General features: G+C 44.8%; 2 protein-coding genes across 3 annotated transcripts in view; one reads left to right on the top strand and one right to left on the bottom strand.

Moving 5' to 3' along the window:
• LSP1 (lymphocyte specific protein 1) overlaps positions 1–10,874 on the top strand; it is a 76,337-nt gene extending 65,463 nt beyond the window's left edge. For both annotated transcript variants that reach the window (XM_081904202.1, XM_081904203.1), the window contains exon 11: positions 9,829–10,874. The gene's annotated coding sequence lies outside the window, so the exon portion shown is untranslated. The remainder of the gene's footprint in view (positions 1–9,828) is intronic.
• PRR33 (proline rich 33) lies at positions 1,679–23,615 on the bottom strand. The gene is made up of 2 exons (XM_081904008.1): positions 23,237–23,615; positions 1,679–4,988 (listed from the first exon to the last, which is right to left on the bottom strand). The coding sequence occupies exon 2, from the start codon at positions 4,977–4,979 to the stop codon at positions 3,393–3,395; it is 1,587 nt and encodes a 528-aa protein (XP_081760134.1). The 5' UTR covers positions 4,980–4,988; positions 23,237–23,615; the 3' UTR covers positions 1,679–3,392.
• Between the last annotated feature and the right edge of the window lie 1,445 nt (positions 23,616–25,060).

Below are 25,060 nucleotides of genomic sequence, written 5' to 3'. Positions count from 1 at the left end.
TATGGCAGGGGAGAATTAAGCTAGCTAACCCTTTGTTCTTTTAAAAAGGAAAAAGGCAAGTGCCCTTGTTCCATCACTAGTGCCATATCTTATTCACCATCCTTTTTACTCTTGGCAACATTTCCTATTGGCAACTCTTAGGCAGGCAAAGTGGAAGTGCATTTCAGTCCTACTAAGAAAGACCTATTGAATCTTCCCTAAGAAGAGATTCCAGAACTTTTGCTTGTCGCCAGAGCTCTCTTTCAAAGCCTTAACTGCATATGGTACTCAGCAATATATAAACTGTATCCAACACTTTTTATTTTTCAAAATGCAGTCGTGGAGGGGCCCGTGCTATTTTGGGGTTGAAAATTCTCCTGTCTGCTAATCTACTTTTTGATTTACAGGGGAAAAGATATGGGTGCCTATATCTGTCGTGGGGCAAAGGTGATATAAGCGGAAATAATTAAGCAGCCGCCTCCTTCCTCCTCGTCGTCTTCTGGCTTTAGATTGCAGCTTCTGTGGTGGCATTAAAAACTTGTTGGGGACAAGTTACACATGACTGGACTTAAATGTTTTGGCTTTTGTTTGCTGCCACTGAAAAGCAGAACATTAGATGACTGCACTCTATGATAAAGCACAAGAAACTGTAGAGGAGCTGCAGAATATTAGAAATCACTATTCACTTCACACTTTTCAGAACCATTAGTGCAAAAATAAAAGCTTAAGGGTGCAACTGTGTGGCTATAAAATGGCAATAAAACTCAACACCTCATCTTTTAGGCAACCATCCTAGCAAACCTGAGCTTGGAGCACCCCTGGAAGGAGCTGGGCCTTATAGTTCCCTTTACACTTAGGAGAATTCAGGCAGCCGACTCCTTTGAGCTCTCTTGCAAATTCCATCTAAAATGCTTAAATGGTTACACTTGCACTGGGAAGAACACTCTCCTTAGAGCCATAGTGCCTGCATTGGTGATGCTGCTGTGGTAAATTTGTGATTTGCTGTGGCAGCAATGCCTCAACTGAATGGCAGTATTAAGCAGTGTGATGGGTCCTTGTGGAAACTATGGGGAATTTGTTTTGCATGGTACAAGTGGGGGTGGGGTGGGTAGAATATGACCCCCCCCAAAAAAGCTCTGAGGCTGCAGCATAAGGTCATCCCAAAACAGATTGCCCCAAGTATTCTGCTAGAACTGCTTTAAAATAGCGGACAAAAGCTCTAAATCTAGAATAGGAACTGCAAAAAAGAAGCATGAGTGAGGGCAAGGAACAGCAATCTCTGCTCCTGATGATGCTCCCAGTCCAAAGGGCCACATTAGCATCCTAGTGTCCAGAACTGACTCTGGATCATTCCCTGCTAAAATGCTGGGGTTAAGCAAACAAAACTCCAAACCAATACCTATGTATACTCTTTTGAGCAGATACTGCATTAAGCAACTCACTTGATTCTCAGTTACAGATAGGTAGCCGTGTTGGTCTGCCATAGTCAAAACAAAAAAAATTCCTTCCAGTAGCACCTTAAAGACCAACTAAGTTAGTTCTTGGTATGAGCTTTCGTGTGCATGCACACTTCTTCAGATACACTTCTTCAGATACACTGTGTATCTGAAGAAGTGTGCATGCACACGAAAGCTCATACCAAGAACTAACTTAGTTGGTCTTTAAGGTGCTACTGGAAGGAATTTTTTTTGTTTTGATTCTCAGTGCAAACAATCCACTCCCAATCCATGGTTGTGTGCTCATGTGAGGAAATCAGAGTGTGAATTGGGTGCTACATGGATCCTAAAGTAGTTGGAACAAAGTGTCATGCACCCCAGTGGTAGAAATTGCTGTATACCTTTTCCACGTGTGTAGACATGTGGCAAATGACAGTTTGGCTGTACTTTGGGATAGAGGAACATGGCTGCGAATTGGCCTTAAGTGTGAATCAGTAGCAGTGCACTTGGATTGTGGAGGACTTCAGCCCACCACCTTCTCAAGGTTGCTTTCAGTACTTGCATTCTGCAAATACTGTATCTGTAGCAAAAGTGACCAGAAGTGCCTTTAATGCCAGGGTGGGCATGCTTGGTTGTAGTCATGTATGAGTTGCATGACTCCCTGGCTGATTTTTGTGCTGCATCTATAGCCATATTCTCTTGGTAAATAAGTAAATGCAAAAGTGGAAGCAGCCCTAGAGTGAGCTGGTTAAGATCTATTGGAGGAAGATGTACAAAGCTAAAGTCCTTCTGTGCCCTTACACAGTGGGCTTACTGCTAGCTTAGTAGTGCTGTCCTGGAAATAAATCATGGAAGTTGGCAGCCAATGCACTTTTACTTGCCTGGCTGCCCAGGTATAAAAACAATACCTTTTGTCACAAATCTCCCTAACCTGGTTATCTCAAGGCAATGAGAAAACTGTGAGTGACCTTTTCCAAGCTAGGCTCAGTATGACAAATGATGGCAGAGTATTTTTTATTATTTATTCTTGTAGTATATAATATATTTTGTCTCATACTGTGACACTTTCTAGTGGACAAGGATCTTGACATGGTCATCTTATGTCTCAGCTAACACCACAAATGGATCTATTGCAATGTATTTTGCATGGCCTCGCCCTTGAAGAGTGTGTAGAACCTGCAGCTGCTGTGGAATGCCCCTGCCCACTTCTGGGGCTCAGGGAAGATATTACAGACCAGTTCTGGTGGGATCTACACTGCCTGCCTGTGTGAATGCAATTCATTGTGCTGGTTCTGACCTGGGAACCTCTGAATATCTTGGATCCTTGGGTGCCTTAAGGAGACCCTGTCTATATGAACTTGCCAGTGCCATTAGGAGGCTGTTGAGATCAGTGTTTGAGAGGCTGAATCTATGAATGGGCAGAGCAGAGCACAATTCCAGGTGATGGAATTATGAAATGCAGTCTCTGAGGGGAGGGCTGCCAGGCAACATCATTCTGTGTATCAATCCTTTGTAATCTCCAGGACTTTGGGCTCTGAATCTAGTTTAAATTCCTTGTGATGGTTTGAAGCTGTGGTTTGAGTGTATTTTGCCTAAAGACTATATGGCAGCCTTAAGCGCACATTGCTGAGTGCTGCCTTGTTACTAAGAAATTTTATACAATTGATTCAACTGTATAAAACTGCCTTTGAGAGCCTTTAAACTATTGGTCTTTGCTTTTAATTTGCTGTTCAACTTGAAACTGAATGCCTTATGAAAATAAGACTTGAGGGGAAAGAGGTGTTCCCCTCATGTTCCTTTCTCACTTACTTAGGGTCACTACATGCAGGTACACAAACAGCAACCCTGTGACGGATTTTATTAATTTTCCTTTTGCGTGATTCCTCCTTTGGCAAACTCGTGTATTTATTTCAGCTCCTCCCAGCTCCGGATGCATTCTCCAAAAGAAGCCTTTAAGGGGAATGCAGATTCATTCATTCATTGCTTCCCTTCAAGTTGCCACCCCGATGCAGCCCTGTTGAAACTCGTCAGTGCTTCGGGTGGCTGGCCTTGGATTCGGCGCACCTCAAACAGGGTAGTGATCTTTGTCATGGGTTTGGAAGCCAGCTCTTTCAGCTTCCGGGCGTCAAAGCGCGGCCTGTGGAGGAGAAGGGGCAGACGCCGCCGGAACGAGAACGTTCCTTCTCTCCTGACTTCCTTTTCCTCTGCTGCCTGCTTTTTCTCTTTGCTGACGGTCATCTGATACAAGATGGCATCCCACATCTTGACAGCTCTGGACTTGGTTGCTCTCTGACCAGGGCCCTCTTGAGAGGTTTCTGTTGCCTTCTTTTCTCCCACCTGCTCAGGCTTGGCTGGCTCGGCCTCTGAGACCAGAAACTGGGGCTCTTCCGACTCCACGACCAGGTGCTTTTTGAGGCGAGACCAGCCACTAAGTTTGCTTCTGGGAGGGACTGGTGGCTTAGGCTTTGGTAGGGGGCCTGCAGGGCTTGGAGAAACCGCAGGTGCCTGTGGCAATACAGTCTGCTTGTCAGCCCTGTTTTCTGGCGAGAGAACAGGAGTGCCAACAGCTGGTGGAGCAGATGTAACTACCTCTGGCATGGTGGGCTTCTCAGGGGCGCTGGGACTTGGCTGCCTCTGGGCCTCGCCGTGTGATTCAAGGCCTCTGTTGCTTCCTGGAGTCACAGGCCTTGGGAACTGAGGAGTTGGGGATGTGACCACTATGTGCTGTCTGGGGACATGCAGTATTGCAGTTTTCACTGTCCTGATGGGAGGCTCAGGGACTGGAGTCATCTCTAGTCTAGGACTAATTGGCCTGGTTTGGCTTGCAAAGGGCGTGGCTGGCACCTGGCTTGGTGGCGGGTGCGAGTGATTTGTCTGCAAATGGGTAGGTGTGGTGGGCCTCTTGGGAGACCCTGCTGACTGTTCCAACACGGGGGTCTTCGCCTGCGGTGCCTGCATGCTGTGAATGTAGGCGTGTGTTTCGGTAACATGGGTGACTGCCACTGGGGTCTCCACCACCACAGGTGTGGGGGAAACGGGGTGCTCGGGGAAAATGAACACAGAATGTGTGGCACTCGAAGAGGGCAAGTGTGTATGCGTGTCTCCTCTGGGTTGCCACAAAGGCTCAGGGGTGCTCTGTCTGTGAAATGGCGACGGGGAGGGCGAGATGGCGAGTTTGAGATGCTCCGAAATGCTCCTCTGCTCTGCAGAGGTGAACGTGAAAGGTTTTCCTTTAGGGAAGGGAGACGAGACGTGGTGGGTGACAGGCTTGATGGAAAAGCGGGGAGGGAGGTTGATGGTGATGTGCGCTGTGGTTTCTGTAGGCTTCCGCGGGGAAGAGCGGTCATTGTGCTCCAAGTCTGGGCTGGCTTCACTCACAGGGGAGAGGCTGGTCCGGAATGATGCGGCTTGCTGTGCTGATAACGTTGCTTTCTTCTTGGCTGCTTTTTTCAAGAGTCTCTGTAATTTAAGATTGTCCATTCCAGGCTTTGGTAGAATAGGAGGGGGTGGAGCCTGTGAGTGTAGGGAGGCCGGCTCGTGGGGTGGTGTCACAGTTATCAGCATCTTGACCCCCTGAAACAAAAAGTGGGTATTTTTGAGTTGATGATATAAACTTCCTGACTGTTCGTTATGATTTTACTCCATAAATGTGCAAATGAGTCTTTACTAATGTATGTAGGGAAGACCAAAACATATTCATTAGCCAAGTACTTAAGACTACCAACTGTTTAAAAATCCTGAAGAAACTGGGTGAAAACAATTCTGCTCCACCTATTCCTGCTTTGGATAATTAAACTGGAACAATGTGGAGACTGGGTCATGTTTTATCACACTAGTGAGCCATCTGAGATCATACACCCCGGCTAGAACTTCCAAACTGGTTCATGGCACCTGAGAGAACTTGGTTCACCCATCCGTCAACTGAGGTGATGCATGTACAAGGCAGGTCTTAAGATCTTGTCCATTAAGTATCTGTATGGATTTCAACAATCTCCTTGATCCCTTTTACTCATTAGCTTGTGTGAAGGAGGTCTGCATGCAGAAAGGGGTCATGCTGCTGACCCCATTCCTGAGGTCCTGCACCTTCCTTGCCCTGATCTTTTTAATTCTTTTTAAGGCATTCTCCCACTTTATATTTGAATGGGGCAGATTTGGGTCAAAAGATGCGGGCTTGCTACTTTCTTATATAGCCTTTATTCGATCTATGAGAACAACATTGATTCCTGACGTGATCCTTTGCATGCTGGCTCCCCCAACTTTGCTACGCTATGAACAGAGAGTCAGCTAAAGGTGAGCTGTGCAACATGAGAGCTTAAGAAAGCTGATGTACAAGCTGCAGGTTCCAGCAATAGATGGTGTTGAGTATCACTCGTAAAAGTTCACTGGGGCTATCGGGTCCTCCGTGCTTCTCCTTGGTGATTCGTGTGCTTATTTCAGCTGCTGTGGTGTGCTAGCCAAAACACATTGCTCAGCTGATAGCAGGTCCTCCGGGAGCTGGAAAGCATCTACTGAGATGGAAAAGCCCTCTTTGCTTATCCTGAGCCTTTGATATGGAGAACAGATGTTTCCACTTCAGGGTACACAAGTGGCTCAAGCAGCATTTTTGCCTAGGTTGCAGTTTGTCTTTCAGCACAAGCTAATTTCTCCTCTGGAAGGCTGACTTTTTTCTCTCTTACCAAAGGGGCCTAGAAAACGCTGTCTGCAGAACCGTCTCTCCAAGTGTCATTTTAAGGGTGATTTGCACTTGGAATCTAGGGACTGGGAGCTGACTGAAAACATAGCTCTGGTGAATACTTGTACAACGAACTACCAGTTGGTGGAGCTCAGCTTTAACCCAAATGGCAGCACAATACATTTATATTGCACAAATTGCCACCTACATGCATAGGGCTGAAACTCCCAAATGCGGATTTTGGGTTTTCTCGTGGGTCAACATGTTTACCCTTAGTTTTTTCTTTTTAAAAAGTAGTTCTTGCATGTTTGAGGAGTGTGAATTGCTGCTTCTGTAACACTCAAAGAGGTATGTACCTGCATCAATCACCCTGAAGAAGAGGCATGAACTCCCTTTTTCAAATACTCCCTGGTGAAAACAGAAACCATGGTTGATTTGTGCTTCCTCTTTCTCAGGATGCTCAAAATCTTAATCCATCCAAATCCGCAAGAAGCAATAAAATGTAGATCCCATTAATCTCTTCTGACCATGATATGGAACAGGAGGAAGCATAGTGTATTATGCTAGAGCAGACATGGGCAGACTTCAGGCCTATGGGATCTGCTTGTGGGTTGTTTTTTCCTAGGACCTACCCCCCCCCATGCCCACTGCAAAATCATAGTTTGGGAGCAACGACAATTGCCTACTGCAATTCAAATACACACTCTTGAACCAAATAGACTGTCAGAGAGGGCAAATGGTCAGAATGGCACAATCATGATAGACCTCTCCAACTCTGCCTTCTCACCATTCATATATTGCCTGCTGCTATACAGAGAATCTCAGTGGGCAAAGCAGAGAGGGACTAAGCCTCTCAAATTCATCCAACTAGGTTTCTGTAACACAAATCAGGACAGCATCCTCATCCAGGATCAAGTCCTGGATAACTTGTTTCGCCACTCACCTACATGGATTTTTAAATATGGAGAAGGGACAAATGTTGGACTGTAGATCCATTTTGGTATATTAATAGGTAGCTGCACCAAATGCTGTCTCCAAAAATAATTTGAAAGGATGTGAGGTCACCTTTAAATGTTTTTCTTGCTTCTTACAAGTCAGTAATAACATAGGAAGTTGGCTTCTCTTCACCTTTATTCCAAATAATAATCCTTACCAGTGCTTTTTTTCTAGAAAAATGTTTAGGGCTACTCTCATTTTCCTACTCATATTGAAATACTGCCCCTCAATGAGGCCAAACAATGTTCACAAAATGTTTAGGGGTATGCGTACCCCCTGCGTACCCTCAGAAAAAAAGCACTGATCCTTACACTTGCCAACAGGAAGCAAAAACTGGTGGAATGTATCCGCAGGAAAGTTTTTTCAAGGGCACCAATATTTAAAACCTTGGCTGTTCTTCCCCACTCCCCAAGCATGGTGGTTTTATTTGTATCCAGATATCTTCCAATCTATAAAATCCTTATTGTGATTGCTCTGAGAATGTGTTTACATTTTCCACTTCTAACCATGCCCAAACCTTTTCCAGCTCCAAATTTTTGCTTAATATCATTTTTCATGTTTGGAGCCAGGGATGGTAGAAGCTCTCGTTAACCTTTCTTTGGGATCATGTGACGCACTTAGAAATCTGGTGTGGCCCACTGCTCTCTCCTCCCCTGCCTCCACCTCAGTTTCTGCTTTGAATTCTTCGCACATGGCTGAACAATAAGTGCAGGGACCCAGTGGCATTTTGTGTGGTCTTACTGAACAGTCATTTTTATAACTGATCGTGACTGTGCAGCTGAGTAACTTTTCAAGGACCTCTGATAGTTTGGGACACTTGCAAGTCGAAACTTAACTAAAGCAAGAGAAGCGTGAAAAGGCCAGGGATTAACAAGCATTTCCTTTAAGATGGTGCCAAATCACTTTGCTTCTTGCGGGACCTCTACTGTTCTCTGGTGTGTCACTTTATATTTAAGCCTTCAATCAACTGTATACCTCTAGCTTCAGCAGAACAGAATAGCTTCCAAGATGGAAAAGTAATTTGCAATCCCCGAGTCGAATATAGAACCAGCTGTTCAGCTTGGAGAGATGACTGAGATGTGAGGAAACTTGATACTTGTGCCACAGTTGCTGAACGGCTAAGGTAAAACTGTAGTCCCTCTACTTTTGCAAGGGCTATTATTATGCTTGACCAAGTCTTCTACATTTTCTCTTGGCTCAAAGAAGAATGGCAGAGCCTGACTGACCGGCATGCACTGGTACCAGTATGGCTTGCTGAAAAATGCACATGATCTCTCTCCCAGGCACAATAGATTTTAGACCTCGGTTCAAAGTGCTTCATTCTGCATCGCTATTATAGCAACAAAAGAAGGAGGGGAGTGTGCTGGTGTTAATCATCATATAGTCTAGTAGAGTAGAGAACTTGGTAATCGTGAGCATCCAGATGGATGCTGTTTTGGGGTGGCATTCAGCCACACACTGGCAAATTCAGGTTGCGCAATTAAAATTTTGCTGGAACTTTTTGCACAGCAAAGCCATTTCCCCCTAAAACTGGACTTCCTGCAATCAGGAAAGAGTTGGGAAAATGCACTCAAAAGTCTGGAATAACATTTGCTTGACACAACATAGCTAACATCTCTGCAAACAAACTGTAATGAATGCTCAATAAACAGGTATTCTGGAAGTAACCTCAGTGCCGTAGTTCCTTTTTATTTTTTTGTTTTGTGCCAGAAGATGTGCACTTCCTTTCTTAGATGAACCAGTCCTACCTGGTCACTGACGGATGTCTCAACACACACAATGTCTCCATGCCTACTTGATTACAGAAAACCAATCTCACCAATACTGTTTTGGGCAATGGAAAAGAAGTTAAAATGGGAGACTGTAAAATTGCCTAAACTGGCTGTGAGACTGGACTCCAGCCGTGACTTTGGGACTCTCCAGCAGGGAGACCTTGCTTCAGGCAGGGACCAGACACTGCTGGCATCTGTGTGGGCAGAAAATAGCTGTTGCGAGGCTCCACCTGTGTGTTGCTTGTGGGTGGTAAGAGGCAAGAATAGACATTGGTAGTAAAGAGCAGGGAGCACCCAGCATGGATTCTCAGCCGTGCAAGGGATGACTTGGCTGCACACCATATCCTATCCACAAGCTGCCTCCGGTCCCCTAGGCCAACAAAGTGACTGTGAATTTGCTTTATGCTCTAAAAGCCGGTTTGCTTCCAATGCATCTTGCTTCAGGCTTAACTACGAAAGGTAAAAATAGCTGTGTTGGCACCACACCTTTGCCTCTTTGCTCCCTCTCACTTGACAATGCATTCCCCAACCATCTATAGGCAATGTGATGGCTCTTTCCTAGTGTGAAGATTTCTTGGACGCAAACACCTGATGTTCATTTTCTGCTGTGGCCACATTCTCGGAGCGAGGGCTGCAGGGGCAGTGCCCTCTGGGGTCAGGAGGGTGCACATGTGTGTTGCTGCAAGAAGTGCTTACCTGCAGCATAAACTTCCTTTACTACAGGAGTGAGGGCGGGGAACTGTGGTCCTCCAGATGCTGTCTGACTACAACTCCCATCATCCTTGACCATTGACCATGATGGCTGGAGCTAGGGTTGCCATATTTCAAAGAGAAAAATTCCTGACACCTGCAAGCCTAGCTGGGGAAGATGGTACTTGGGAATCCAACAGAGTCACCGGACAGCAGTTCTGGGGACATTTTTCTACCTACAGCTGCATGATGCCATTTTGTGGTTTTTCTTTCTTTTTTACAGGTTGGCTTGCTCCATGATTGATGGACACCTGAGGCAATACTTCTATGCAGTGTGATGTTCCCCCTGCTAAAAAGGAACTGTGTTCAAAGGATGACTTCACTTCCCAGCTCAAATCCAGCAGCCTGCTTCAAAACCCAGCTACTGATTTCTTCAACAAATGGGAGCTTCTCTCCAAGTTTGACTTCATTTAGACTTGGACACAGCATCAACTCAAGTGGCAATAATCTAGTTGTTTTTTAAAAGCTATCTCTAGATCGACTTTTCATTCTTTTCTCTTTTTTTGGGAAAATTAGCTTGCGTGCTGTTCTGTACCCTAATTTCTTAATTTAGTAAAAAGAGAGGTTTGCCTACTTCTCCTGGCCAAGCCTAGGGCCTATCTTAATAACCAAGGAGGAACGTTTAATTTTCCTTAACTACTTTTGAGTTGTGAGCAAGAAAGTGAAAGCAGTAGGAAAACTTAGGAGTTTATGGCTGAGTCTAAGGATCTTTCTACCACCTAAGCCTTCAAAATGACAAGGCATACTAGTGTCTCACCTCTTGACTAACATGGATGCTTTTGATGATACAGGATGCAATCTTGAGCATGAATTGGTGCCCAGTGCACCTAGGAGGCCTCTTCCCCCTCACACCTGAACCATTCCTGCCTTGAAGGGAGCATGGTGGTGGTTCTGGCAAAGTTACCAGATTGGTGTATCGGTTGGGATGAATGCCAGCTCCCAGAAGACAGCCAAATGGGTTCTCAGAGGACCCATGGTTGCTAATACTTTGCAAGGAGTGCCTGACTTGGTGCAAAGAATGCCACACCTTGCAGTATAAATGCATCTCTTAGCTTGCCAACTTCAAACACTTTTTGCTTCTCCCTCATTATACAAAAAAAGGGGGAGGGCACAATATCCTGCTTCTAGCCTCCCAAGACTATCAACTCAAGGGCTTAGACAATGTTATACATATCCCCACCCCACCTCCTCTGTTGCTTCTACTTGGTACCATTCTGTGTGACCTGGACTTGTTTTTGTAAGCCTTTAATAAAAATTCTGAGAAACAAAGGTTTGGCTCTTGTAGTGTCACTTAGCCACAAAGCCTTGGCTCTGTTTGCCTAAACTGGAAGTGACACTAAGCAAGAACATTTAACAACGGTATTCTCCAAATTGCTAGAGAGCAGAGTGGGAGCAAGAAAAGACGGTGCACTATGAGGATAATGAATTTTTGCAGCCCTTTCAACTATCGAAGGGTTCATGAGGTGATGCAGCCTCATGTCTAGCAGGTGTGCCCCCATCTTTGTGCGTGGCATGCATGAGAAGGGCTTGACTTGCAGTGAAGGCTGGTGCCCATTGGGGCCAGAAGGTTAAACTATGGGGAGGTCAACAGTAGATAGAACTAGAACCAATGATGGACCCTGTGGTGGACCCAATGGTGAAGAACAACAGTAGGTGAACCCAGATGGATTGGCATAGCTAACTGATTATGCTTTGGCCTCATTCCCCTCCCTGCTGGATTCTACAAAGGCAACACAGATTAAGGTGGAGGAGGCACCAGTGTCACCAACTGGGCTGGTGTAAGTAAGTAAGGAGGCATGTGCTGCATGGAACAACTCTATGTGCATGGAGCCCTTCTGATGTCCACCAATGTGCAGATGGTCAGGTTAACCCATTAGTGAAATGGAGAAGGGCAGTTTGACCGCCAGACCCCTTTGAGTTCTGGATTCCTGTATTTCACAGCTGGTTGTGTGCACCAGGCTGGCACCTTCTCTACATTTCTTGCTGCTGTGCATGACTCGGAGCTAGTTTTAAATCAATATAGCTTTGTTAATGTTGCCACATTAAACCCTAACACTTTTATTTGAAGATAAATCCCATTGTTTTATAAATAAAGGATGTCTTACACATTACACAGCAACAAACCCAAGCTTGCCATGGGTGTGGAGTGCGCACATAACTAGAGGCTGCAGCCAACCCTAGCACTGAGTGTATCTGTGTAAAAATCTCCCACCTGTATTCTGTTCCATTTCATATTTTAGGCGAATGCAAGCTTAAGCATACAACTAAAAAATGGAATGTGTGAAGAAATTGTTTGGTATTTCTAGGACTGCAACAGTCCTAAATATTTAGAGTACTGGAGAATGTGACTTGTAGAACTGAAGGCCAAAAGAATATATAAAATGGCAACAGGAAGACTTGATTTAGGGCCAGTATTCTTGGTCCTGTAATGATGTACAATGCTAGTCATGCTTGGAATAGACCTGCTGAAATCAATGTGACATGCCAGAGGTTTAACAGGTTTCAGTGGGTCTACTTTTTATATGAATAACATTGGCTACCAGCCACAGTATATTTTAGGTGATTATTTCATGGGCAGTATTCAACTGGGATGCGGTGGCACTGTGGTCTAAACCACAGAGCCTAGGGCTTGCCGATCAGGAGGTCGGCAGTTCGAATCCCTGCGACGGGGTGAGCTCCCGTTGCTTGGTCCCAGCTCCTGCCCACCTAGCAGTTCGAAAGCATGTCCAAGTGCAAGTAGATAAATAGGTACCACTCCGGCGGGAAGGTAAACGGCATTTCCGTGCGCTGCTCTGGTTCACCAGAAGCGGCTTAGTCATGCTGGCCACATGACCCGGAAGCTGTACGCTGGCTCCCTTGGCCAATAAAGCGAGATGAGCGCCGCAACCCCAGAGTCGGTCACGACTGGACGTAATGGTCAGGGGTCCCTTTACCTTTACCTTTATTCAACTGACTTCTACTTAGAGTAGGCACCTTGAAATTAATAAAGTTAGAGTTATTAATTTCAGTGGGCCTGCTCTGAATGAAACTTAGTTGACTGCTGACCAATGTATGTGATATATTGCTTAGGGATGGATTCAGCTAATGAGTCCTGCTGGTGGAAGCTTGTGTGAGGACTTCCACTAGCACAATGGGGCTTCCACCTCACCTCCCTCTGGGCTCTGGCAGGACTGGGAGAGCCCCCAGGCCAGCTTGCAGGGGGAGGAGAGGGTGGATTGTTCTGTCTGGCAAGCAGAAATGCTTGCGCTGAGGGAATGATCGCTATAGCGCTACGTTAAATTCCTTCCTTGGTGTGGATTTTCAGCACTCCATTAACATCAGTGTCTTAAACCTGAAACCTCTCTTCCAATTCCAGAATTTTACTGACTTAATTTCTCAGCTATGCAACAAACAGTGTCTAACTGTAAAACTATTCCCCTCATTAAAATTCTGCCTGCTGAAGTAAACGGATGAGATTTTCTTCTCTCCCTCCATAATTCATCGGCAATAAACGTTTTGTGGGTTTCTCCAATCCTAGAAAATATTCAAACATATCAATGATGATCCCAGGAGAAAAACTGGCCAGTTAACAGGACAGCAATATCTCTGTTATCCCACTGATGATCTGTCCTTCTGTAAGTGCCTCAGTTGGGAGCTCCAGTTGATCAAAGACTCCACATTTTAAGAAACTGAATGAGATAAGTCATTAAATCTGTTTCACATTTGGATATCCTGAGTGGTTTTCTAATGCATCTGGACAAAAGAGCCTGATTTGCATATCCTGGCAAGCTGCCTTATGGCTGACTTGGGACTGTGTGAATGTGTGGGCTCCTGGATGCATTGCTCTTCTCTGGTCTTTTAAAATTCCACACAGAGCAAAGTCAAGGTGTTGTCTGAACCTTGGCTCATAGTTGAACACACTTCTTCCTACCTGTGAATTGTAACCAAGGTCTGTTCTTGGCTCATGGGCCGTGAGAAAGAGTGTTTAATCATGAGTCTATGAGTTCAGAAAATGTGCTAAACTAAACCTTGGGTTTATCCACACTTATGTCAACAAATGGCAATTTGGGGTTTTCATGCATTGCCGTTAGCTCTGATTAAAGAATGTGCTTTCATGGGGAAAGCCCTGGAGCAAAAAAGAGAATGCTTCGACACAGAGGTTTAAAGCTCAGACTATGCCTGAAAAGCGTGAAGGAAAGGTAAGAGTCCTTACTGGGTGGAACACTGGCCCAGGCTACAACGACAGTTTAAAACTCACTAATACATCATGGGTGACACGAGTGGTGCTGTGGGTTAAACCACAGAGCCTAGGACTTGCTGATCAGAAGGTCGGCGGTTTGAATCCCTGCAACGGGGTGAGTTCCCATTGCTCAGTCCCTGCTCCTGCCAACCTAGCAGTTCGAAAGCACGTCAAAGTGCAAGTAGATAAATAGGTACCGCTCCGGCGGGAAGATAAATGGAGTTTCTGTGTGCTGCTCTGGTTCGCCAGAAGCAGCTTAGTCATGCTGGCCACATGACCTGGAAGCTGTCTGTGGAAAATGCCAGCTCCCTCGCCAGAGTTGGCCACAACTGGACCTAATGGTCAGGGGTCCCTTTACCTTTTTAATACTTCACTTCTATTCACATGGCTGCTTAACAGCGGGTTCCATTACTGATATGGCATTTGCTTTCTCCCATGCTAGGAAGAAAACTGGCAGCTGCCCTCCATGCCAGAGGTTCTCAAACGCTGGTTTTCAGAAAGCTGGTAGAACAGGAGACAATATCTATACTGGCTCAGTGCTTCATTTCTCTCTTCCAGAGCCCACCCCTTCTCCCTGCAAAAAGGATTGCTTTTCCCAGGGCTGGATTTATAAAAACAGGCCAACAGATCAGGTCTAGGGCTCCTGATTTTCACAATATGGTGCTTGTGTAGTCTATTATGTTTTCCTAGAAATTGATCAACTAAAGGGACACACACACACAAAGAGAGAGAGAGAGAGAGAGAGAGAGAGATATTCATGTGTATCCCATTAGGCTGAGCCCAGGAATACACATCAATTAACATACAAGAATAATACAATAAAGCAGCTGCAATACATTTTTAACTGCCTATGAATTGCTCTTAGGTACACTGATAGGAGTATGCAGGCAATTTATTTTTTTAAAAAGTTTTTTTTCTAAAAAAATTCAACGTTCATACTTCTAAACAAAAGGATTTAGCAGAAGACAAAAATTACAGAGGAATCATGCTCCACTGTGCAAACATGAAAGGCTCTAATCCTGGGGAGGGGAACCTCTGGCCTTCCACATGTTAATGAACTATGACACTCATCAGCCCCAGCAAGCAGAGCTCAGTAACATTGGGGGGGGGGGAGGAGGTCAAAGGTTCCTCGCCCCTGCTCTGTTCTGGTGTTGGACCACAACACCACAAGAAGGGCGCCCACAGATGACCTCAGTGATCAGGCAGGTATATAGGGAATAAGATGATCCCTTTGATATCCTGGTCCCAAGTTGTTTAGGACCAGCCACCCCTCAACTACTACAACAATCCAAGATTAAGCCAACAAAAAAAAGGAACTTCAAACCACCACCTCAATCTTCCAACAATTCATGGACAGCCCTCTGCCTCTCCTCCAACTTCCTTTGCCCCTCACCCTGGCAGTTTTCCTCCCCGCCACCTGCAACATGGGAGACAAACCACCTGGGACTCATCTATACAGCTGCAAATAAAACATTTTAAGTGTGTTTTAAGCGCAATATACAATGTGACACTAGATGACAATGGTGAGCCTTATGGAAAATTCAATGTATTTTTTAAAACACCCTTAAAAAAGCATTTTCAGAACCTTTTTTTAATGTGTGTGTAGATTCCACCCTGGTTGCACACTGTCTCTCCATGCAAATCTCTCTCTCTGGATGCTGTTTCCCTGCTTCTCCTTCTCCATCCCTCCCCTCTCCTTCTAAGGTCTTCAGAGATTCCGAGTAGGGAAATAAAGACTTCCTTAGTTAAGCTTCTTAACCTCAAAAGGCTGTGTCAATGGCAAGACTTTAGTGGCCTACAGAAAGTGACAGCAGATTGATAAAAATAAGTCACACTGAAGTTCAGCCCCGTAACATTAGGTGTGAAACAGAGCCCCCATCTTCCTTATGCTTTAAAGGCCAGGCAGGTGACAGCAAAAAACAAAGGAACAGAACAGCTACAAATTTCCTTAGTGGTAGCTGGGGAAACTGAATGCCATAATCCTGTTGGCCAAAAGGGGCACATTCAGTTTCTCTATAGGACCAATATTTGAAGTACATTTTCAGGAAAACTATGGAATAGTGAGAGCTAATATGCTTTGTTTTTTGGTATTTACTGAGTAACTGTTTGCAACACTGAATTCTGATATTGAGATTACTTGCTATTTCCAGGAGGGGAAAAAATCCAGGTGACTGGCACTTCTATAAAAACCCATCTCCATGAACACATGGAAAGTTCCATGACCTAATTATAGCATGGAGATACTATTTGGGAATTCAGGTTGCTTTGACGGTACAGCTCTTTAGTGCTGCTGAAGTAGTGTTTTTTGAAAACGAGCTAGAAGTGGAATTAAAATGGTGATTCTGTACCATTAATGGTGCTATATTACTCAGCAACACCACCCTCATGGCCAAGAAATTTCCATAATGCTTATGCAGCTGTAAGTCCCAGGCAGCAAAAATCCCCTGGAATGTTAATTAGCAGCTTCCTCCTTGCAGCTTCTATCCCTTTTTGCTGCCCGTTGAGGGTTCAGCAGCTCTACTGAGGGATAGCCTCTTAATTGCACCTCAGACGAGAGGAAGCCCTGAGTGTGCCCCCTCCAGTTGCTCAAAGTTTCACCTTACTAATTTCAGCCTTGCTTGGCTGGTAACAGGGAAAGGAAGGAAATAGGAGAGGGGCTCGAATCCCCACTGTACAGTGGTACCTCAGGTTAAGTACTTAATTTGTTCCGGAGGTGTGTACTTAACCTGAAACTGTTCTTAACCTGAAGCACCACTTTAGCTAATGGGGCCTCCTGCTGCCGCTGCACCACTGGAGCACGATTTCTGTTCTCATCCTGAAGCAAAGTTCTTAACCCGAGGTACTATTTCTGGGTTAGCAGAGTCTGTAACCTGAAGCGTATGTAACCCGAGGTACCACTGTATTGTTAGTTCCTTGTCACCAAGGTCTGCTGATAGGGATGAGCCTGGCCAGTTTTCAGGCAGGAAAGGGAGTTCAGTCATGTTTCTGCAAGACTCATAAAGTGGCATTCTTGTTCTAAGTTCTTATGGTGGCAACCTCTACCATACAATGAATGAGATCGGAAAAACAGGAAGCTGCTGAAATGGGTGTACGCACACACTGACCCATGTGGTTATGAGTAGGTTGCACCTGTGGGCCAGATCTATCACCCATGGTGAAAGGGGGGATTTCATTTCCCATAAGCCTGCATCCTTTGCATCTCCTATTGAGCATTATGAGAACAAAAAGAGAGAGGGCAGCAGTTTGGAGAGCTGCATTGAACAGTGCAGATAAATTTCCAATGTGTTCCAGAAAGGATGCTTGAAGATTCACATGGCAAGAAGTTTTGGCCTCTTCTGACCTAGTCTGAGTGCCATCAACCTCCGTATCTTATTACTAGTCCCTTAGCTCTCCTGTCTATCTAGTTATTCTAGGGCATGTGAAATATGGATCTAAAAATAAGGTACAGTTGAGGAACATGACGGCCAATGGTAAGGGAGGATGGTTCCCAGTCTCAGTGATAGGAAGTGACAACAAACATAGAGTTAATGACAATACAGGGCTTGGTAACTGGTAAAGATAAGGCTCAAAAGATGGAAGGAATCATTGAGTTCTTTCCCACAAAATTTAATTTAGTAGAACAGGTTCTGCTGGAATTCCAAAATGAGTTTGGGATTCCAGTTGTCCACTTCTAATGATGAACTTATCAGAATCCAGTAAGGTCCAGAAGATGGATCCAGATGCTGAAATTGCATCCCCTCTATGACAGTACAATCTAAGATTTTTACATATCAGCAAAGCCTCCCTGCCGTTGACAGAACCCAAATGTGTTCCAGCGAACCCCAGCAAACAAAAACACATTTGTTATGGGCAGCCCTTCAAACCTGAAGGTTATAGTTATTTCTAGAATTCACCAGCATCTCTATTAAGGCTCTGAATAACTGGGCTGAGGGTTTGGGTAGAATCATCAGAACACAACTTGAATGATTTTGCATCAGTAAAAGAAATGTCACTAAGTAACAATGCTATCCTAGCCATATCTACTCAGAAGTTCAAGGGGGTTTACTCCCATATAACTATCTAGGACTTCCACGCAAATGGAAGCCTGTTAATTACACCTATTGCAATCTTGCATCACAGTGAACTCAGACAGAGTTGCTCTTCTGTTTTCCCAAGTTACAGTCCTAACTAGTGAAGGTTATTTTTCTAGCAGGTTCTTCTTTGGGGTATGTCTGAACCTACACTCATGTTTCTTCTCACTTCCTTATTCCCTTGCTGCCTTGGAATAAATCCTCACATGATTCTTGTGCTTATGTGCTTCCTCCTACTTGCATTGCAGGTCTCAGAGATACACACACACACCTATTAGACTATTAGATTATGGATTTGCACAACTGCATGTTGATGCTAAAACATCTGATGCAGCGTGTACCAGAAAAGCAAGGAATTTAAAGACGGCTTTGTGAAAAAGCCAGATATTCAGATTCTTCTAGCATTTGAAATCATCAAGGTGCATTGATGAAGACAGAGGTGCATTCAGTGAAATAACATTGGAGGTTCTGAAGGGTCAAATTAGATGTGACATGGGAGACATGTAAGGAGAATATTCTGGGGCTGTTATTTTGCTAGAGTTAGAGAAGGGGTGCTCTGGGAGATGGTGTTTAACCTTTTCCCCCTCTTCCCTTTCCCCTGACCTAATTCTTTCCTATTTGCTTTCAGGAGATGGCAATTTAGATTGCAAGGAAGATAAGGGTTAAAAGGCCACTCTCAGAGCTCTCTTTCCCTGATCTTGAAAGCAGATAAGCTATGTGAGGCTGCTAATGTGTGTGAGTGAGAGAGGACTAGCAGAGCTCAGCCTATCAAGAGCCTAATCATGGATAGTTCATATCACATAAAGGGCTCATCCACACTTATCTTTTGCCCCAGCTTTCTAGGCACAGGTCTGGCCTTTAAAACCACACATACGAACACTTTTCTTCTTCTTTTTGCCCTGGTGCTTTCCCTGTGGAAACCCACTCTTTAACGCTGAATCAACCCATGCTTGCCAGGGATTGCTGTTTGCACCAATTCAGCGGTAAAGAACAGGTTTTCTAGGCCTGTGCCTAGAAACACAGCACAAAAGGAAGCCTGGAGGAGCCCCTAGTTGAGACAGAAAACAAGAGACAGTACAACTGGCAGTGTGCAGAAAAAGCACGTACCAATTCTCAACAAAAAACTTGGAAACAATCTGCAACCACAAATCACATGATCCAGCATGGACACCTTTTCAACAGCACATTTTGGTAAGACAAGTGAAAACAATTCATGTGGACATACATTTGATTAAAATACTATAAGAGTTTAGATGTGCTTGTTAAAAAACCAAAACAAGTAGCATCCTTCTACCTGTTGCATTGTGGGGGAGCACTGAAATAGCATTTCTCTAGTTGGGCCATCATTACATCACTCTGAGGTAAATACTGTGTCCTTGAAAGTTTCACAATGCATTGGCACAATGCATTGGCCTTTTTTCTCCCATTATGTTCATGACACAACCTTAGCCTATCAAGGATGACTGGTGTGCTCACTTTCAGGTGACCTTGGCAGTAACCGCTTGATGTTGCTGCCAAAACAATGGCTGGCCCTTGTTGAGGCCAGCAGGGGGAAATAGGAATTGCTCTGGATAAGGGAGTAAGTGGGGAAAGAAGCACTTGATCACGCAAGTCCATTCCTCATCCCTCAGCTATACTTCAAAGTGCCCCATCCTTACAGCTGCACTGAGGCATAGTTTCATACTAAAAGGGTTTAGTATAAAGAACTCGTGTTTTCCCTTTTATATGCATTTTTGCAAGCACTATGCACAAAAATAGCATTTTAATCCATCCACTTGTGCCCTAAAATATGGTCCTGAGTACACATTTTTGATTGGAGAATTGCATGCAAAATTCGAGGAAGTGTGAATTTTCAAGGATAGCTGCTTTGGGCTGTGTATATTTTGAAGAAGTGCAAATTAAGTAGGATTGCATTCAAATGCAAACTAAGCAAATTTCTTCCCCATCTCTAGGTGGGAGTTTTGAGTCATAGCAAGGTTTGTAGATCAGTTGTTGATCTTAACTGAAAATTAAATTGCAAAAAGACAACAACAACAAAACTGCAAATATGTTGTTGCTACTTTGTAACATGCAAGAAGAATTATAGCTATGTTTTGTCAGCAGCGGTCAAACATATGCACAGCTCACGGAAAACATAATTTGTGCACACAGAACATTATTTATTTATTTATTTTATTATTATTATTATTATTATTATTATTATTATTATTATTATTATTATTGCTGTGGATGAAATTATTACCTGCCCTTCACCAGCAAATCCCAGGGTGGGTTACAACAATTAAAAATTCAGCATGAAAAACAGTTAAATCAGTTTATGGACACAAGAATAGGGTAAGCCCTGACAGCACTATTTTCAGGTGTCAAAGTCCAAGGTAAAGAGATGGTGCTTAGGTCATGAGTATAAAGGGAAAAGAGCTCATTCAAGGTAAAAGGTACGGAGCAGAGAGATGAGCTAGACAAAGCAAAGTGATGCTGAAGCAGAGAGAATGTCTACATCTGCTCCTCATGACTAAGATCAAGGAGAAGGACTGTAGAAGCTGTTATGCAGGTTGCTAAAACAAACCCAGAAGGTGCACTTGACCCAGTGATATTTTATGAATTAGGATAGTGATGCATGCATACAATTCACATGGGTCATGGATCAGGCATCCAGCAGGTGAGCCAGGTACTACAGCTTGTTTTGTGAGGGATTTGAAATGTGCACACCATGAAACATGATAGGAATCTGGTTCGCACTGTTGGTCTTTCTAGCCCAGAGTTGCCTTCTCCAAGTGACAGCAGCTTTTTAGGCAGAGGTCTTTCCTAGCTCTGCTGCCTGAGGTCAGTTACCTGGAAGAGATGGTAGGGACTGAAACAGGACCCCTCTCCATGCAAGCATGTGCTGTGCTGGTAGCTACTGGCTCTTTGCTATGTAGGCGATCCTCCTCCCGGATGAACCTGCTTGGGAATTCAAGTCTGCTGTGCAGTCTTAGGTTCTGTCCAGCCTTCGCCAGTCCGGTGCCCTCCAGATGTTTTGGACTACAATGGGACGAGAGTTGTGGTACAAAACATCTGGAAGGTGTCAGGATGATGAAGGCTTCCATATGTTTATGCAAACTGCATAGAGGTCAAGCAGGTTGGCAGGAGAGCTGCACAGTTGTGCTTCCCAGATTGTGGAACATCTTGCCTAGAAGGGTTTGCCTGTCCCTGTTCACCTTCCAGGGAGCAGGGAAGACAATTCCATTGCAGCAAACATTTTTTCAAACTACTCCTTTGTATTATTTTACTTTTGGTTTTATTCACCTGGGAGTAAGTCCCATTGCACTCAACAGAGCTTACTTCCAAGTAGACTTGCCTAGGATTTCTCCACAAGGGTCCACGTAAACTAGAGATGGGGAACCAGGTGGCTTCCAAATGTTGTGGGACAACTTCTTGCATCACTCCCAACCACTGGCCTTGCTGGCTGGGGCTGATGAGAACAGGAATCCAATAAAATCTGGGAGGTCACAGGTTCCCCATCTTGGAGCTAAATGGAGGTGCAGCATTTTATACAAAACATTTTATATGAGTCTTTTTTTACAGAGTCACTAGATGAAATACTGTGAAAGTGCAAGGATGCACCCCTTTTCTTGCCACAAATGTCCATAGGGCAAGCTTAAACAGTGCTTGGGGGTCTAGAGACCCCAATTAAAAATAAATGATTTGGAATTAGGCAGAGGTTGGAAGACAAGAATACAAAACATCAAGCCAACTCTTTGTAAAGATTGGTTATAGAGACATCAGTGCTGCCTGTGGTTGTTTTGCCATAAACAGAAAATCTGAGCTGGATCAAGACAAACACATGGGAATGGATGGCACAAAACAAGAGAGGAATGGAATGCAATGAAGGAGCACAATGCCCACAAATGGTGTGAGAAGCAGAATTTGTACTAAGAAACTAGGCATCAAATAAGAGCTTGTTATGGCAGACAATAAATGTGACAGTCTGCATGGTGCCATAGGACTCTCAGGCTGTGTGCGTATTACTAGTTTAAAAGACAGCTAGGTTGGGGTTTTTTCCTCCATTCGGACCTAAGCTGGTTTGGGGGAAAAGTATCAAAATCAAAAGAAATTACAGAATAGATACAGGATAGCTTATGGGTAGATACTCTGTTATTTGTACATTGCTTCCCAAACCACCACCACCAGCAATGGATACAGGGTAAATGGGAGTGTGTACACAGCCTTAGGTGTTAATGCTACAAAAGACTCACTGTGCAATCCTATGCATGCCAACTTTTGAGCCCCACTGAGTCCATTGGGGCTCCCTCCCAGGTAAGTGGGTATGGGGCTGCAAATCAACATGTCCAGCAACACAGCAATCTCTCTGGTAATCATCAAAAGATCCTGAATACCCCAATGAACGGTTTCAGTCCTAACCTTCAGTAGCAAAAATAAACGCTACTGCAGCAGTAGTACTGCTCCTGATGCAGATCTTTCTGGAGTGAGCTTGCTGGGGTGGGGGGTGGGGGAGAAAAATGACAAGAAAAACGAGAAAGGTTGCATCTGAAGCCAAACTAACAAATTCATCAAATTTCTCAAGGCACTAATTCATGTGCGCTTGGGGAGAAGGTGACATGATACTGTACTTGCAACCTAAGTTTAAATATTTTGTCCTTTCTCCATATGCTTCTTTTCTTTCTTTCTTTTATTGCAGACTACTGTCCAAATAAGAAACCAGCTGATCTATCTGGAAAGGGGCCTCTCACAGCCAGCTAGCTGGGTATAAGTTTCTCCTGTACGCATAACTGCCAATGCACAGACCTCATCTCTCCAGCAAATCCCTTGTACTGTACGGTGTTATATCAGCTCCAAAGGCTGCCTAGAGTAGGCAGCGAGTTCGGCGTTGCTTGGGATGCCATCTCTTTTCCTTTCAAACGCTGCAGGGCGCCTTGTGCAGCTTGTGTTTTTAAAAGCAGTCAACAACAACAACAACAGCAGCCTTATTCACGTCCTGATTCCTGCCTGACTTCTCATTGCTTTGGAGAGTGACCGTGGTAAATAAAGCAGTTTCTCAAACAAGGGGGTTGGGGGAAAGCGTGGCAAATGCGTTCCTGCATGCAGAGAAATAGACATAATAGCAAAGTGCGTATCTGCACTCGACAGAGCCGTGTTTCAACCCAAATCGAAGCACTAAATCGGTTCTTCAATGCATGCGCCTCCCACCTCCTTTCAAACCCAGAATGTGAAAATAAGGTGGAATCTCTAGTATAAGTGAGCAGAATTTGCTCCCTTGGGCGTTCATTCATTCCAAAGGGGAGGGATTCTGCAATAAAGACGAGCAAATCGGGGGAGGGACCGGGGTGGCGGATGGCTTTTACCTGTTGAATGTTGCTGAATGGTTAAAGGCTGCAGCTTGTTGCTCTCAGCTCCGCGTGTTTAAAAACCGGTCTCTGCATCCTTGCCTGGACTCTTCCCTTCCAAGGGAGGGGGAGAGACTGATGCTCCCTGCCCAAAATAAAACATGCCCCGCTACAGCTCCAGACCTAAAGGTCTCCTCTGTGTCTCAGAGGCTGCTAAAGCACAGGAGCTCTGCTGAGGGGTCTCTGTGTTTGTGTGTGTGTCGACCCCTCTGGATGGCATAGGGTTACACAGCAAAGGAGCCGTGCCAAAGTGGTCTATCTTAGAGAAGAGGCGGGGGTGGTGCTGGTGATGGAAGAGACAAGGCGACGGAAAAGGCGTTATATACCTTTGCGCGGTGGAAACAGGGTTTGCAACTGAATGGTTGCGCTCTGCCCCCTACTGGCAGAACGGAGCGCTGCGTTCCCGTCCAAAAAACGTCCAAGTGCGCCTGAAAAATATTTGGTATGTACTTCTCTTGCTGATCTAAATCAAGGGGCTTCTTCCCTCGCCTCCCCGCCCCTCCTCCCTGAGTCTCGAATTCGTGCTCCAGGCAGAACCCAGATTCTCATATTTAGAGAAATAAATGCATTATTTGTTTGAGACCCTCCCAGGCCTGTCCTTTAAAATTCTACTTCTTGCAACCAAGGAAGCGTGAAATGCTTGTCAAGAAGTCATTTTCCATCCTGCATTTACAGCGCTTTGTCCTAACCACGGTTACTGCACACCTCTTAATATCAGAGGGTTTGCATATTTTAAAGAAGTGTCCCTTCTTCCAAGTAATCAAGGGTAACCAGAGGATATTCATGCTTTCCACTGTGATTCCAGTGCAATGGGACTAGCATATGGGAAACCAGGGTTCAAATCTCCATTCTGTGAGATCAGGATGCTGGGCCTGATCCAGCATGCTCTTCTTATGTTCTCAGTCTTGAAGCTCCCTGGGTGAACATGAGCTAGTCACTGTCTCTCAGCCTAACCTACCCCACAGGGTTGTTGTGTGAGTAAAATGAGGAGCGGGGGTGGGGGGGAGAAGCAGCATGTATGCTACCTCGTGTTCCTTGATGGAATATGGGATACAGATGTAATTTAATTTTTTAGGATTTTATTTTATATAATATTTTGAAAGAAAGCTGGCGAGTGAAGTGACCAACTGCCACTGGCCACTAACAGAGCGTCAGTTAGATGTAGTAGTGACCATTTTAGGTCAGAAGTCAAGCTTCAGAATGTCTCTGTTGTTGATATTTTGATCTGGAAAGCTGAACTGTGTCTCTCTGGCAGGGCTGGCGCTACTACTATGAGGCAAAGTGAAATAGTCATCATGGGCAGCATATTTTGGGGGCAGTGGGGGCAAACTGTGGTGCTGAAGAACAGAGCTATGGGGTCCGCCCTGCACTCCCCAAGCTTACTGGCTGCCTTCCGGTGCAGTTTAGGATACTGTCCTCTTGTCAGTGCTATACAGTACATACATGTAAAGTGCCCCCAGCAATCATGGGAACTGTAGTCTACCCCCTGAGAGAGCTGCAATTCCCAGAACCCTTAGCAAATTAGAGTTCCCAGGTTTCTTTGGGTGGGAATAACTTTTAAATGTATGCTGTGTACAATCATGAGTGTGCACACTACACCTTTAACACCCATTCTTTCCCTCAAAGAATTCTGCGCATTGCAGTTTCCCCCTCACAGAGGTACAATTCCCAGCAAACCTTAACAAACTACAGTCCCCAGAATTCTTTGAGGGATAAGAATGTGCTTGAAAGGCACACGGTCTTTTGCCTCGGACCTTTTTGAAGAATGCATCTGTGTGGCTT

The sequence above is a fragment of the Podarcis melisellensis genome (assembly GCF_964234715.1).
Source record: "Podarcis melisellensis genome assembly, chromosome: 1".
In the NCBI taxonomy this organism is placed as follows: domain Eukaryota; kingdom Metazoa; phylum Chordata; class Lepidosauria; order Squamata; family Lacertidae; genus Podarcis; species Podarcis melisellensis.
This window is presented reverse-complemented; position numbering and strand designations above follow the sequence as displayed.

Excerpts from the sequence above, each read along its gene's own strand:
- PRR33 (XM_081904008.1), bottom strand. The coding sequence starts at position 4,979 with ATGCTGATAACTGTGACACCACCCCACGAGCCGGCCTCCCTACACTCA.